Source organism: Megachile rotundata, chromosome 16 (genome assembly GCF_050947335.1).
Source record: "Megachile rotundata isolate GNS110a chromosome 16, iyMegRotu1, whole genome shotgun sequence".
NCBI classification, from domain to species: Eukaryota; Metazoa; Arthropoda; class Insecta; order Hymenoptera; family Megachilidae; genus Megachile; species Megachile rotundata.
The window spans coordinates 6,302,766-6,317,806 of record NC_134998.1 but is presented as its reverse complement, the minus strand read 5'-3'; the positions used below and the strand labels follow the sequence as shown (position 1 = coordinate 6,317,806).

Below are 15,041 nucleotides of genomic sequence, written 5' to 3'. Positions count from 1 at the left end.
CTCCAAAACAATACATTTTTGATTTTTGATAACTAGTCGGTTAAGACGAAAGTACAATAATTCAAACTGGCACTTACTTTCGAATACTAGTTAACGTTGATTATCGATCGATGGTCGGTACATCGAAGCTTCGATAGTATTTCGATATTATAGAGCGCCTTATTTAAACGTAGGGAGACCTCAAACTTTGAATCTACAGATTTAAACTTTAAAGCCCAAGGTCAAGTCTCAAAATTCCAAAACCATGAAATGCCAAAGTACCAAAATTTCATAATTTACAAATTTAAAAATCTCTTAATTTTAAAACCCCAATGTCCCACTCTCTCACGCAGCACTCTTTCCGGAAAGAAGCTACTTAAAAATATTGCCATACTATCTTTAAATATTTTATATTTTAATATCCACCGTAATCCACTGGCGGATTTCGATCCAAAGTTCGGTAATTTTTGAAATAACAAAAATGGACATTGTCCACCTCAGATCTTTTTTGACTATGTTTGTACATTCAAAATGGCGACGTGTTTAGCGAGTATTTCGTTTCTGAAATAGGTTAACCGATAAAAGTTGAGGTATATCAAGAAAAGTATTAAGATAATTTGATTTGTCAATGTTATAGAAAAATATTATGACTGCGTTGAAATAATTCAAGTCAATGAAACGCGGTTTAATGTTCGATTAATCGCAGGAAACTTAGATAATGGCTGAAAATGTTGTTCAGTGTGATGAGTTGATACGTTCTATCAAAACACTGCTTTGGGGTAGTTCTGTCAAAGAAGATGTGTTCAAACGATGGGCGCAAGGTAGGTCGTTTATTTTTCCATTGATTTATTGATAACTTTGTAATTAAGTTCGTATTCTCGATTCTCTATTTGCTGCCATTTCATTAATACTTTAATCAGTTATTGATCACATCTGTTTTGAATGAATATTGGTCTTAGTATTAAAGAAACAGATTCTTATTTCAGAGATAAACAATATATGAGTTTTTAAGTTGAATATAATTAATGATGTTAGATGTTAATATTGTAACTTAGTTGATGGAAGTATACATTCCATGAGAGCAAGATCAACACCATAATGCTTTAAGTGAGATGGATATATGTATGCGTCTAAACAGAATTGTGATAGTAATTTGCAGTTTGGTATATAAGTTTGACAAATATTATGTTATGCTATTGAATAATAGTTTGAGTCTACACAGTATCAAATTTTGGAACACCTGATCTAAAGGATAAAATCCTTCTTGTATCAGTGGTAATGTACTATTAAAGTTTGAAGTAAAAGTGTAGCGAGTATTTGCGAATGTTACATTTTCTTTAACATATTAACAATTCAATATGTTTGTGTTGCAACTATATGTGAATATTTTGAGCACACCTATATGTTAACTTGGAGAGAATTAACTTCTTTCCCATATTGAAATAAGAGATATTGTTGGCTTAGATGATAGTGCTAAGTAGAAATGGTCAAAGAACCAAGTTCACAAGAAAGATTGTTTTAGACAGATAAATGAAAAAGAACTAGCAATATTTCAATCTTTTCACATTATTCATTTTTATTGTTTCAGGATTTTATTTTAGCCCGGATGAACCTACAGCATTGATACAAGAAAAAGGTGGTCCATGTGCTATTATAGCTCCTGTCCAGGCATTTATTTTGAAAGTGTTACTTTCTGAATGTGATATTTCAATCTGGAGAAATATTAACCAGGACAAATGCTACCAACTTCTTGTGCAAGCTTCTGTTGAAATTTTAAAACAAGCTGCAGGAGAAAAGGTCCCAAAGTTCTTAATTGTGTACATGGATTGTAAATTATCAAACAAGAACAATGAGGAAAAGAGTAGACTGTCTGAGAATACATCACAAACTGAACAGGAGGAGAAAAAAAATGTAGAAAATAAGGAGAGCCAGGAGGAAAATGAAGAATTGTTAATGAAGGAAGTGAACGAGGAATGTACCAATGTGGAATCTGATTCTTTCCACTCCCAATTGAGGTAAAAGAAAGTCATTAAATTATTCAAATAGTTACTTACAAATTTTATAAATAATTATGGTCATGTTTAGCATGCAAAACAAACATAGGTAATGGCAGAAGTAACTGTAAGCATTTCTTGGATGAGGGGTAACAAAAAATTTATATAGGGATAATGTCCAAGATGGCGTAAAATAATGCATAAAGATATAAATTATGAAATATGGAAATGAGTTTTTAAATGTATCATAAGAATAAATAACATTTTAGGTTATTTACGACAAACACCTCGGAACAAGTAGAAGAATTTTTTTCCGAAAAATTGGAAATGTTGAAAGCCAAATATGGTGTCTTATTACTTCTTTATAGTGTAATTGGTACAAAGGGTATCACTGAAATTCGTTCTGAAATGTCAGATCCTTCAGAGTCAATGATTGATTCTACATATGGTTATGGAAATCAAAGTCTCATAAATTTGATGCTCACAGGCAGAGCAGTCAGCCATGTATGGGACCATGATCAAGATATTGGAGGCCTCAGTAAGACATTTATTATAATATATATTCAGTATAAAACACATGATTTAAATGTACACTGCTGAAACAAATTCAGAAATGTGTCAAAGTTTCATAAAAAAAGCTTTTTATCAGGTGTATTTCATCAGAATTTTTAAGGTCATCAATGTTTGTTAAATGATGCTGTATAAGTTTTTGATAAAGTCAATGAGTATTTGAAGACAAATTCAGTAATAATGTTTATGCGTTACTCAGTTACATGTCTAGGGAGATATTTAATATAAATATCAGTAGTCTTCCTTAATTAATGATATGTGACTGACCTCTCACATTATGTAATGGATTTGAGAAACAGTTATTATTGGTCAAGCAAAAATCCTGAATGATTCAAAATAATGAAACAAAAGCTGTAGGGTAATAATGTTTGGTGTGGGATACTTTGCAATCAAATTGTTGGTCCTCATGTTAAATTAATAGAATATAGTTTTGTGTTGAAAATTTTACCAGTACTATCTAATCAAAATGAATATACAAGTTACGCGATGTGGTTCCAACAAAATGGTTGCACAATACATAGTGCTTGAATTATAAGAATAACCATAAACAAAAGATTTAGTTAGTAATGGATCAGTATTCATGGATTTGTAATTTGACTGTGTTATCACATGTTGAGCTGCTGCTATTTAGCGACTGAAAAGTTGCATTGACGTTGCTGGCCGTTTGTAAATAAACATTACAAAGTATTATGAACATCAGGATAACCCTGCTCCAGACATCAACTTCCCTGAACGTCATGTTAAATATCTTCCTACACACGTAAGTAAATAGTATGTATGTAAATTACATCACTGAATTTGTCTCGAGGTGCTCTCTCATCTAGGTATTCCAAATTGTGTCATAAGAACACACTGATGACCTTGAAAATTCGAAACTATAACCTTGAGAAAAATGTTCTTGCTGGTGTTGTATTACTTTTTCAAAACAAAGCAACTTTCATCTTTATTCTCCTATCAGTAATACTTTCACGCTGTTATACATTTTTCCTTAAGCATCAATTTATGAGCTGTATAAGTCAACTGAGATTCACTACATTGTTAGTTAGCATTCAAATAAATATTGATTTCAGAATTGCGAGGAATAGATAAGCAAAATACTATAGGTTTTCTTGCACTTCTGGAACATTTATGTTACTGTGAAGTAGGCACATTCTTGAAGTCACCATCGTATCCTATTTGGGTATTGGGTTCAGAGACTCATTTAACCGTACTATTTTCTGACGAGAAAAGGCTAGTAAGCCCTGAAACACCTGCAGATCAGGCAAAAAGGATTTTCAGAAAATTCGATCCTGAAGGAAATAATTTTATTCCTGCTAATTTGCTTCAGGATGTTCTTGCTGAACTTGGATTAGTCACAGATCCTGAGTAGTAAGTATTGCTTTGAATAACAGTAATATTTGTATTGAGACTTTTTACATTATGTTTGAAAACCTTTTTATTGTAGCGTTAATGTAATGAGGAAAAAGTTAGATAATGAAAACTTGGGAATTATTTTACGTAGTTATTTTATGGATGAATTCTTTCCTGAAAAACCTCGGACTTGTCCAGACACGTTCCCCTTGTATCATTATAATGGACTTCGGCACAGTAACCCAAACAACAAAGTGATGTATCATAAAGGACAAGCGGTTTTATTAGAATGTACTATTAAGGCAATCATGGAAAGTAATCCAATGTTAACGGTACTTCAAACAAAATGGCCCAGAATTGAAATTCAGTGGGATATTGGACAAAATCCGAGCCTCAATTAAATTAGTTTGCTTGGATTTGATTTGTGAGAACATTGTTAGAGTTCCTATGTAAGGAAACAAAGGAAAACGTAATAAAACAATTTAAAGAACGAGAGATAAGTAATTTAAACATAATCAGAGAAAGGTTGTTTGCGTTTTTAAGAAAACGTGGAACTAATTTTCCATAGAAAAAAGGATTTGTCGAAGCTTTTGAATAACAGATAGAATTTTATTTATTGTTTGATAAAAATATTGAAACACCATTAATCTAATACTATAAAAGATTAAGTAATTGATCCAAATGATCACCGAATTTGTTCTTTTAGCTTTTAAAAAGTTTGCAATTAGTTTTGCAAACTATTGTATGTGCAACATATTTTAGGGTTTTGTAACGAACTTCGTTGCATAATATTGTGAGCTAATTTCCATTTCACGAAATTTACATTCGATTCTGAACTTCAGGTCGAACTTACTAATTCTACTAAAAGAAGGAAGCGATGTTAAACGATAATTATGAAACAAAAACAATTCGAACATGAAATGTAAGAAACATAGTCACAAAAAAGAGGTGAATGGAAATAAAATGTTTAATAAAATATGTACAAATCTACGAAGATTGTATTCGTAGTTAAATGTATACGTTACTTTAAAATTGTAGTCTAGTCACCTTATCGGCATTTCAATAATTTTGTGCTTTTGTTTTTTATATCAAAAATGAAGTGTTCAGAGTAAGTTTTGTATTTTTTTTATAATCAGCAACACTAGCAAATGTTCCAGTTATTTCTTTACTGTCAGTGTCTTACAATGTATAAAAGAACTTTTTAACCATCGGCAAATTTGTCATTATAAAGATATATGCATAAAATAACTACCACTCATTTTGTTATTGTTAATAACACACATCTATGGAAAAACGAATAATAAAGTAATTTCACGAAAATACTGTTTAGTTTTGAAACAGGATAAGGAAACACATTTCATTTTAATTTATTTTAATTTATTTAATAACTTGTACAATTAATTTAATAAGTTACATGTGCAATTTCTTTTCTACCGTTTCTTGCATATGGCGCGGGATTGAGGATACACTTTGTGTATTCACATCTAATATAAAAATGGATTAGTAATATTATTGAGCGAGCAAGCCGAAGGCGAGCGAAGCTCTTATACTTGACTTTGCAACTTCTTTGTCCACGTTTTTCTTTTGCACCACTCAACCAATTCTCGTCAAATTTTGCATGCACATACGTATGTACATCCAGGTGGACATAGAGAAAAAAATTTTAATCAGACTTGCTACGAACGAATAATCACCGAAAAAACTGATCCTAAAAAGTGAGGGTCCGAACACGCATATAAGGAAAATAAGAAAATGAATATTTCGGCACTTTGACGACGTAATATTATTCCTGAGGCATTTAGAAACAAATTTCTATTAGGGTTCGATGCGTTTTGATGCCTAATAAAGCCAGAAAATCAATTTTTGTCGAATTCGGTCCAAAACGGTACAGGTGGCGCCATCTAGCGGCGAGCGGCAGAACTACAAAAAATTAAAATTTCGATTTTCTCCGAAATTAGGCAATTTCACGTATTTCTGAGGGTCAGAAATTGTTCTGTGACCTCTCTACAACCTGTATATTGCCACAAGAACCTCCTCCGAGCGCTAGAAAAGCAAATTAAAAAAAAGGTCAAAACATGGACTAAAAAATTGGCGTCCATCTAGCGGTGAAAGTTGGAACTACAAAAATATAAAAATGCGATTTTCTCGAAAATTAGCGAACTTTGAGTACTTGTAAGGCTCAGAAAGTGTTATGTGATCGCATTAGAAGCAAAATAAAGCAATAAAAGCTTCCTAAAAGCTTTAGTAAAGAAAATAAAAAAAATGTTATTTTATGGAGAAAATTTGTGGCGCCATCTAGCGGCGAAACTGCGAACTAAACTGAAAAACTGTATGTCGGAACACGCGTTGAAGGAAAAATATAAAAAGTAATATTTCGCAACTTTGACGACGTAGTATGCTTCTTTAGACATTTCAAAGCAATTTTTGTTCAATAAGTTATTCATTTTTTTACCTATTAAGCCCAGAAAATCAATTTTTATTTGACCCCTCAAGGCGTGTTCAGACATACGGTTTTTCAGTTTAGTTCGCAGTTTCGCCGCTAGATGGCGCCACAAATTTTCTCCATAAAATAACATTTTTTTTATTTTCTTTACTAAAGCTTTTAAGAAGCTTTTATTGCTTTATTTTGCTTCTAATGCGATCACATAACACTTTCTGAGCCTTACACGTACTCAAAGTTCGCTAATTTTCGAGAAAATCGCATTTTTATATTTTTGTAGTTCCAACTTTCACCGCTAGATGGACGCCAATTTTTTAGTCCACGTTTTGGACTATTTTTCTATTTTCTTTTCTAGCGCTCTGAGGAGGTTCTTGTGGCATTACATAAGTTCTAGAGAAGTCACAGAACAATTTCTGACCCTCAGAAATACGTGAAATTGTCTAATTTCGGAGAAAATCGAAATTTTAATTTTTCGTGGTTCCGCCGTTCGCCGCTAGATGGCGCCACCTGTACCGTTTTGGACCGAATTCGACAAAAATTGATTTTCTGGCTTTATTAGGCATCAAAACGCATCGAACCCTAATAGAAATTTGTTTCTAAATGCCTCAGGAACAATATTACATCGTCAAAGTCCCGAAATATTGCACTTTGCATGTGCAGTAGAATTGACATAGGCGGCTCATGTACGTATCGCAATGCTGACACATTAATGCAAAATTGAATTTGCTCGCGCTTATGTACTTGACTTTTCAACTTTTTTATCCACACTTTTCTCTTGCACCACTCAATCAATTCAACCGGATGACACGGTTGACTATTTTTGCTTTAGCGTGAAATTTACTCGCTTGCGCAACATTGTTAGGTTAGGCGCGAAGCGCCTAATCAAACAGACCTAGTATTATAAATGCATTAGGTATAGTAACATATATGGATTACTAATTTAAAAAGACGAGCAAGGCATACACCACCTCCTCCCACTAAGTACTTTCCATAACCCCCACTTACAAGTTGTTGGTGGTATCCAACCAACGGTGCAGCCTCGTAGAATCTACCGCCATAAAATAGTTAGTTTCAAAATCTCCGGTCCAGAACTCCATAGACATACGTGCTGGAAGGACAGCAAAATTCGAAGAGATGGTAAAACTATTTGAGCGCAACAGAGTGGTAAACTCAACGTCTAGATATGAGAGGACTAGAATGTGGTACCGAAATTGTTCAAGTCTGTCTTATAATCTGATCTACTATCGCAATACCGATCGTCCGAATTTCTTCTCAATCTGAAGTTTGGGTTCCCGAGACATCCACACATCTCGACAATGTCCGTAGATCTTAGCAGCCAGTCCATTGCATGAATATGGTCGAGAACCCAAATGTGAAGGCTCCATAAGCGTCAATGGTGGGGTCAGGTGGAATGAGGAGAGTAATATACATTTTTCACCTTTGTGTCGTTTCACACAACTCTCAAGTTCTGTCATGCGGCAATTCTGCTAACCGGCTTTGAAGTAAACAACACAATCTGTTGATTCTTCGTAAAAGTGCAAATTCGATCACTTTCGACGAGACTAAGTGATTGACGCTGGTCCAGAACGCAGTGGTGTACAACGGCAACTTTACATGAGCTTTTATTAGAAAATTGTGATATACATATCCAACATCATCATAGTTTTTGTAAGAAATCATTTCTTATTGTTTGTACGACCTGAAGTTGTTTACGGACGTATGGATCTTAATGGTGAGCTATTTCTCTTATTACCGAGAGATACAAAGTCGCGGACTCTATAAATTTTAAACCAGCGCAGAAAGCACAGAAAATTTTGACTTTGACTTTTTTTATGTTCCATAGTACTTTCCTCTTTGGCGACCTAATAAATATTCTAAATATTTCACTCACTGTTGCCAAAACATTATCATTACATATGCTTCTCAAATTTACAGGTACATCAATTCCTGGGACCAGTAGAGGTTCATCATTTGAACCATCCAGAAAACTGCAAAAGATGAAAAGAACCTTAAATCAACATGATTCAACAAGAATGTTGGATGAAAATTCAGATTTAGATTCAGATTTAGAAGGTGAACATCATGGTGATAATGATGACAACGATTATACCTTTGAAACTGTTGATGAAAAGCCTATGTTGAAATGTCCTACCCTTTTTACATTTTTATGTGTACCTGAAATGACCAATCCAAATTTGAATCCTGAGTCTGCTGGCAGTGAACCTGATACAGATCCATTAACAGCAACCTCTTCTGATTATAATGATAATCCTTCATTAAGTACTAATATACACTTTGATGAAGCATTAAAAGTAAGACCTAATGCTAATACTCCCATTGATTATTTTTCTTTGTTATTTACGCGAGATTTGTTGCAAGAAATAGTATATGAAACAAACAGATTTGCTTATCTTCCATCTTCTCAAATTTCAAATTGGAAAAAGCTTACTGTAGATGAGTTAAGAGTTTTTTTTGGTTTATTCTTTCACACTGGTGTTGTAAAGATATTACAGATACGATACTATTGGGACAAAAGTGAACTGTTTAATTTTCCATTCTTCTCAAGTAGAATGTCCAGGAACAGATATATGGCTATACTCCAATGTCTCCACTTTGCTCAAGATCCTACAGAACGGGAAACAGCACCTAGGGATCCGTTTTATAAAGTTCGTTCTATAGTGGACCATTTCCAGAATAGGATGATGGAAGTGTATAAGTCAGAAAGAAGGATTAATCCGTATGAGCCACTGGCGTCGTGGAATGGTCGTATTTTTTATAGATCTTATGTTATAAACAAAACTCAGAAGCGCAATGTAAAAATGTATATATTAGCCGAAAACGATGGACTAGTCCAACGTTTGTTGCTTCATCCTGGCACAGAAGGCAAAAGCCAAAGAGATTCCAATAGAGGTATTCATATGTTGTTTGAAGGCTTGGAACATTCAAATCCTTCTTTTCTTGCGGATGATCTTTATAATGGAACAACTTTAAACTCTAGTATGCTTCAAGAATTTTCCAAGAAAGATAGCCATCTGCATGTTGCTGTTTCCAAAACTACCACAAGTAAAGGTCTTGGGCAAGAAAAATCAGAGGGGATGCCTAAATTAAATAAGCATGTAGGAGGCATTGATCAACTCTTATCATATTACCTTACTACAAGGAGGTCAGTAAAGTGGTATACAAAATTGTGGTTTGATATTTTAGAATTAATGCTGCTGAACTCCTACTTGCTGTACAGGAGGTATTCAGGGGACAAAGAATATTATTTATTTAGATATCGCTTAGAAGTAGTGAAGAGTTTATCAGGTCCACCATCAGGAAGACTTTCTGCCAATCGTATTCCCTCCACTTCCTCATTCATAAACTCAGTTCACTTCCCAGCAATATATCCTGAATGTCCTCTGAAGAAGAAAAGGCGTGCACAAAAATTGTGTAGGTTATGCTATCAGAACAAAATTAGAAAATATGTATCATCCTACTGTCCAGGCTGTGAAGGTCATCCAGGCCTTTGCATTTCTTGTTTCATTCAATATCACAAAGAAAATGAGTTTAAAGTTATTTGATATAAAATTATACTTTTGTTAGTAGAAATAAATTATTTTATTATAATCAAAGTATTTTATTTTATAAACCTTAGTGTATTAACTTGCATTTTGTACTTTTGAAGTATGATGTAATGAATTCTGCAATAACAATTTTGAAGGAGTCTATTGATATCTTAAAATATCATATCTAAAAAAAGCGTAAAAATATTTCCGCATTTGATCAAATGATTAGTTTTATCATAAATATAGATGAAAGAGTATGTAGAATATGATAGAAAATGAATGTTTTTTTCTGTTAAGAGGTTTTGGCTTTAAAAGCAATGCCAAAATTTTCAGTTAATCAATATTATACTATTCTATCGCTTTTGTAACTGTAGGTATCGAACGTGCAAGCAAATGCGACGTTTCGGTCAAGTATGCAAGGTCACATTTGTGATTACACCGTTCAGAACCCTTTCTGAATAAATGTACATCAGGGATGTACAAAGTTGCTATGGGATTCCCCTTCTCTTAGAAATTCATAACCTACATACACGAGGAAAATAGTCATAATGGAAATGAAGTTTGGAACGATTATGGACATCTTTGATGTAAAATATGCGTTTTTGTTTTCAATACCTACCACCAGAAGCGCTGTGATTTACTAATTCCAGTCGATATAGTAGAGTGTAATACGAAAATGTAATAAAGATCATTGGTGCGTAAATAAAAAAATGCTTACTTTGCACCTTTATAACTTTCATCTCATGAAATGTGCTGAAATATTATATTAAATAAATATTTAATTAAAATAGGTTGAAATCAAAGATCTATACTTTACCTCTAGATTTCTATACCTCTGGATTCTTAGATCTCTAATTATGCACAGCATTTAAAAATCGACATGTTATTCTAATATTGTGCCCATGTATTTTATATTAAGTATTCTAGAACGTAAAATATTCGTAAACTATTAAAAAGTATGAGTGTAACGTGAGTTACATTTGAATTACCCGGCTTACATATATTTTTTACTTTTCATGTACAAGATGTCGTCCTTGTCCGAAAGAGAATACCCTATTGAAGATTTCAATCTGTTTTGTATGACGTGGCTCGTGAAACAGCACAGTTTTAAACTCCGTGCCTAGTGGTGGAGATGTATTTTCGGTAAATAATATTGTGCTCACAACGAAATGTGTTTTTGAAAGCCTGTAGTGTTATAATCTGCCTGATCTTGAGAACTTTCCATGGTCATATACTCTGGTAAGTTTGATTTTCATTATTTCTATTGTCGAATATACATGTGTATATATGTATATATGTACATATATATGTAATATATATATGTATAACCTTACAAAGTAACTTGATTAATATTCAAGTGCTACTACTTTTTTGATTTGAATCAAACATTTGGTACTCAGTTTGCCCAATTTATATCACTTGTTCTGTATTAAATCTGTTACACCATTGTTTTTGGAATATAAGCTTCATGAAATGATCAATAATCATCTTTTTACTGTAAAAAATTCTTGTGTCAATATATGTTTGCTATTGAAAGAATTGACTGTTATATATTTGCATGTATATATCAGTAATGCATTTACATTTATTACCTTACAGCATATATTTGAATCGCTGATGATATTGAAATCTTTCTGTAATTTTAATTGACATAAGGTTATAATATACTCTTAAAACTGTACCCAAATTAATTTAAATATTTTTTGAATTATTTCAAGTAGTAGTTATACTATTGACTATTTGATTATATCATCACATAATTATTTTTAATGCTTTTATACTTTTTCAGTAACATTGCAATTATATGTAAACATTAATAACTTCAACTTGTATGCAATTTATATATACAGTAAAGCGTGGTCCTTCGACAATAATTTAATGTTGCGTTTAATTTGTTTCAAGTATTTAATATATCTGCAACAGAATTATATTGATTTAGCCTGAATCAAAATCAATATATATCAATATGTATCTGTTAATATAATATATGACAGAGAATAAGAAAATAATCTTTGGTATAGATAATATTTTTGTGTAAATGATCATATACCGCTATGATTGTACAAATTTATGGTAAACTGTTACATGTATTTCTTTTTTAATCTCAATTATTATTTCATAATTTTGTAACGTCCAGGGTGAGTATTTTACTTGTACTCTATTTAGAAGTTATTTAAAATGAACCTTATATTTCTTGAAGAAATATGATGTGCATATTGTTAATGCTTACAAAAATTGTTACTGATAACCAGAGCTGTCCCTAGAATTTACAGGGCCCAGGCCAAAGGTCAGTATCATGAAAAACGTTGGATATAGATAACCTTAAAACCTATTTTAACAGAACTATAAAATTACAAACTGAAATGGTTAAGAAATAATAATTAAATAACTCGTGTATTTTATATTTATCTGGTATTATAAAATATTGCAGTTTTATCTACTGATGTAAATACATAGGATTTTTGTATACTGTTTCGGATACTCTGATTACATTCGGGTAAAGTCGGAGAAAATCGAGCCCGCTCGAATTAAATCGAATCGAATCGAGATATCGGGTATCGCAAGAATTTGTTCGAGTCCGCCCGATTTGTTCCGATTTGATACGAAATAATTGGGCTAGTCGAAGTTCCATATGTCTTGTATATTTCTTATTTTTGCAGCAAATATAATAGAATTTTGCTATACAGTCCTGTATAGGACTGCAGGAACGAAAATAATTGTACATATAAACGGAACTCCTCCCATGTAACAATTAGTTGCCAAAACTTCGATACTAGTGATTTCCCGCGAAAAATTTGAAATTTCTAAATTCCCAACTTTGGAATTCCGAAATTTCTATGCCTCGTGCTATCTGATCCTCGGTAAAAGCTACGATGACTTGAACGTATGACGATAACAATGAATACGAAGTACACTTTTACGACTAACATCCAGTTTACATGAAATTTGACACAGATTCCTTTTTGAAGAGTTAAACTTCTAATTTTGCTTTAGCTATTCTTTTAATTCATCCAGCGTAAAGGTTGAGAGCGGTATAAACGTTAATTTAGAACAGTGACGAATCCAGAAGAGGTGCAATGGAGGCAAGAATGACGAAAATAAAAAAATTATTTATAAAATAGTTTCGCTTTTGCTAATATCGTGATTTTGTTGGAATTTTGCAAACATGGCTTCCAAATTCACCCCGGTAAATATTTAGTTGTTCAATTTTATCGACATTCTTCTAAATGAAAAGCATGCCAACTTATTCTATAAATGAGTACATCCTACACAATCATTTTATTTATTCACGCTAATATTATCGTATTTGTCATATGATTTTTCTCTGGTATTCCTATTATTATTACTGGTAAATATAACTGCGTTTCGGAAATTTATTATTCAGTTATTTTCAGTTAAGAGACATTTTTATTATTATGTTTGACCACACACATCATACACCATTGTATTCTCAGCAACCTCTATTAGAAAGTCAATCTAAAAGCAGGGCTGGATTAAACCATTATGCAAAATAAGCACGTGTTTAGGGCATCAAGAGAAGGGTACCACACAAATTTTCCATTGCTGAATTTATGGCGGACTATATTCCGTGTCCCAAATTCCTGAATCTCCAAAATTCATAATTCTACGTTCTCAAATGTAAGAATTAAAATTTCGAAGTTTCTAAATTTTTAAACCCAAAAATTTTGGATATCGAAAATTCCAGAATCCCATATTGAAAAATAAAATTTTATTTTACAGTTTATATTATGCTTGGAGTTTGGAGTCTCTGAAGGCATTATTGCGGCCCTGTCTAAAAGCATAGTGTGTATTCTATTTCGAAAAACAAAGGTGACCTTTAATTTCGAGAACAACTCCATCTGGAAAGAAAATTATACGATGATCCCTTCTATACCATAAAATTCTTATTAGACAAACTTGTCTCGATGATATTTAAAAGCAGTAACAGTTAACTTCCTCGCTCTGTGTATAAAGTATTTACATGAATTTCCATTGGCAATTTATAGTGCAAGCGGACTTGTCGCAGCAAAGGGCAGACGTGCGCCACAGAGAATAGCACGCACTTGTACACGCGTAGATATTAGAGGTTCTCTATAGGTAAAGATCGCATACATATATCTACCTAGCTAGTACCACCTTTAACGGTTCGATAACTTCCATATCTTAACAGCGGGAAATATGACGGCATAATGTAACTTGTTTTATCTCACATGAAACAATGATGAAGATTACTTAAATTTTTTATCCGATTTAATCTAGATGATTGTTCCGCTTATAGTAGATATAAAACTTTCCGTTTTTGTTCGAAAATACTTAACTTACTTCCCTGTAACTGTACTTACTTCGTTGTAATTGTACAACTTTATGTAACGGTATAATTGAACTGTAAATATTAAATGCGTATTTAATCATTTATGGCACAGCATTTATAACCGATTAAAATCAAAATATTCGATCTTTTTTAGTTTTGTACCTTTTAAAAATTTGAATTTTTATTTTTATTATTGTGTCCAGAACAAAATTCTTTGAATTAGAATATATAATATAGTTGAGAACGATATAAACAAATGTTAAGTAAAACGTTAACTACATCTTTAAGTAAACAAAAGAATATGAGAAGTACTTTATACTTTAGATTAGCACTTATAAATTATTATCAGGCAAGAATCAAGAGAATGAAACTTCATTAAGCATAATAAAACTCTCTATATATTTGTATATGATTTCTTTGAATTATTTATCTCATCGACTTGAGAAAGTATAATGAAACAAATGAATGACTTATCACAATATTCTACTATGGTTGCTATAAACTGAATCAATATTCACAAACTGATTGCTGTCTATCATAATTGATGCATTGGCTGGCAATGATATAGTTCTATGTTATTTTAAAGTCTCTACGTAGTTAGTGCCAACATAGTTCTATGTCGTTTCAAAGTCTACAACTGATTCATGTTAGTTTTACAACATTCTTTTTCATATTTACAATGACTTATATGTATTCCACGATGAATAGAACTGTACTGCTTGTTATTGCATTTTCTTTTTAAATTATTAATTGTAGAACTACTATTGTGAAAGCAGATTTATGGTTTCCCATAAATTTTTATTAGATTTATCCAGATATATTTAGATTAAATATGTGTACATAGTCAA

The 15,041-nt window shown here is 32.3% G+C and overlaps 1 protein-coding gene and 1 long non-coding RNA gene across 5 annotated transcripts; one reads left to right on the top strand and one right to left on the bottom strand.

Moving 5' to 3' along the window:
- The first annotated feature begins 435 nt into the window (after positions 1-435).
- LOC100879057 (ubiquitin carboxyl-terminal hydrolase MINDY-3 homolog) lies at positions 436-4,887 on the top strand. Of its 2 annotated transcripts, XM_076541573.1 has the most exons (6): positions 436-569; positions 686-800; positions 1,568-1,994; positions 2,243-2,511; positions 3,614-3,911; positions 3,988-4,887. In XM_076541573.1, the coding sequence occupies exons 2-6, from the start codon at positions 698-700 to the stop codon at positions 4,292-4,294; spliced, it is 1,404 nt and encodes a 467-aa protein (XP_076397688.1). In that variant the 5' UTR covers positions 436-569; positions 686-697; the 3' UTR covers positions 4,295-4,887. The 2 variants fall into 2 exon arrangements, with proteins under 2 accessions (XP_076397688.1, XP_003708674.1); XM_003708626.3 differs by having other exon boundaries at positions 492-800.
- Positions 4,888-9,142: 4,255 nt separating this feature from the next.
- On the bottom strand, positions 9,143-14,467 carry LOC105663151 (uncharacterized). Of its 3 annotated transcripts, none has more exons than XR_013041105.1 (6): positions 12,112-14,467; positions 11,465-11,795; positions 10,880-11,376; positions 10,699-10,804; positions 10,501-10,634; positions 9,143-10,403 (listed from the first exon to the last, which is right to left on the bottom strand). It is a non-coding gene; the product is annotated as an uncharacterized LOC105663151 (long non-coding RNA). The 3 variants fall into 3 exon arrangements; XR_001096628.2 differs by having other exon boundaries at positions 11,474-11,795; XR_013041106.1 differs by having other exon boundaries at positions 10,893-11,376; positions 11,474-11,795.
- Between the last annotated feature and the right edge of the window lie 574 nt (positions 14,468-15,041).

Excerpts from the sequence above, each read along its gene's own strand:
- LOC100879057 (XM_076541573.1), top strand. The coding sequence starts at position 698 with ATGGCTGAAAATGTTGTTCAGTGTGATGAGTTGATACGTTCTATCAAA. Across the intron at positions 1,995-2,242 it reads TCTTTCCACTCCCAATTGAG|GTTATTTACGACAAACACCT; the intron begins GTAAAAGAAAGT and ends ATAACATTTTAG. Across the intron at positions 2,512-3,613 it reads TCAAGATATTGGAGGCCTCA|AATTGCGAGGAATAGATAAG; the intron begins GTAAGACATTTA and ends TATTGATTTCAG.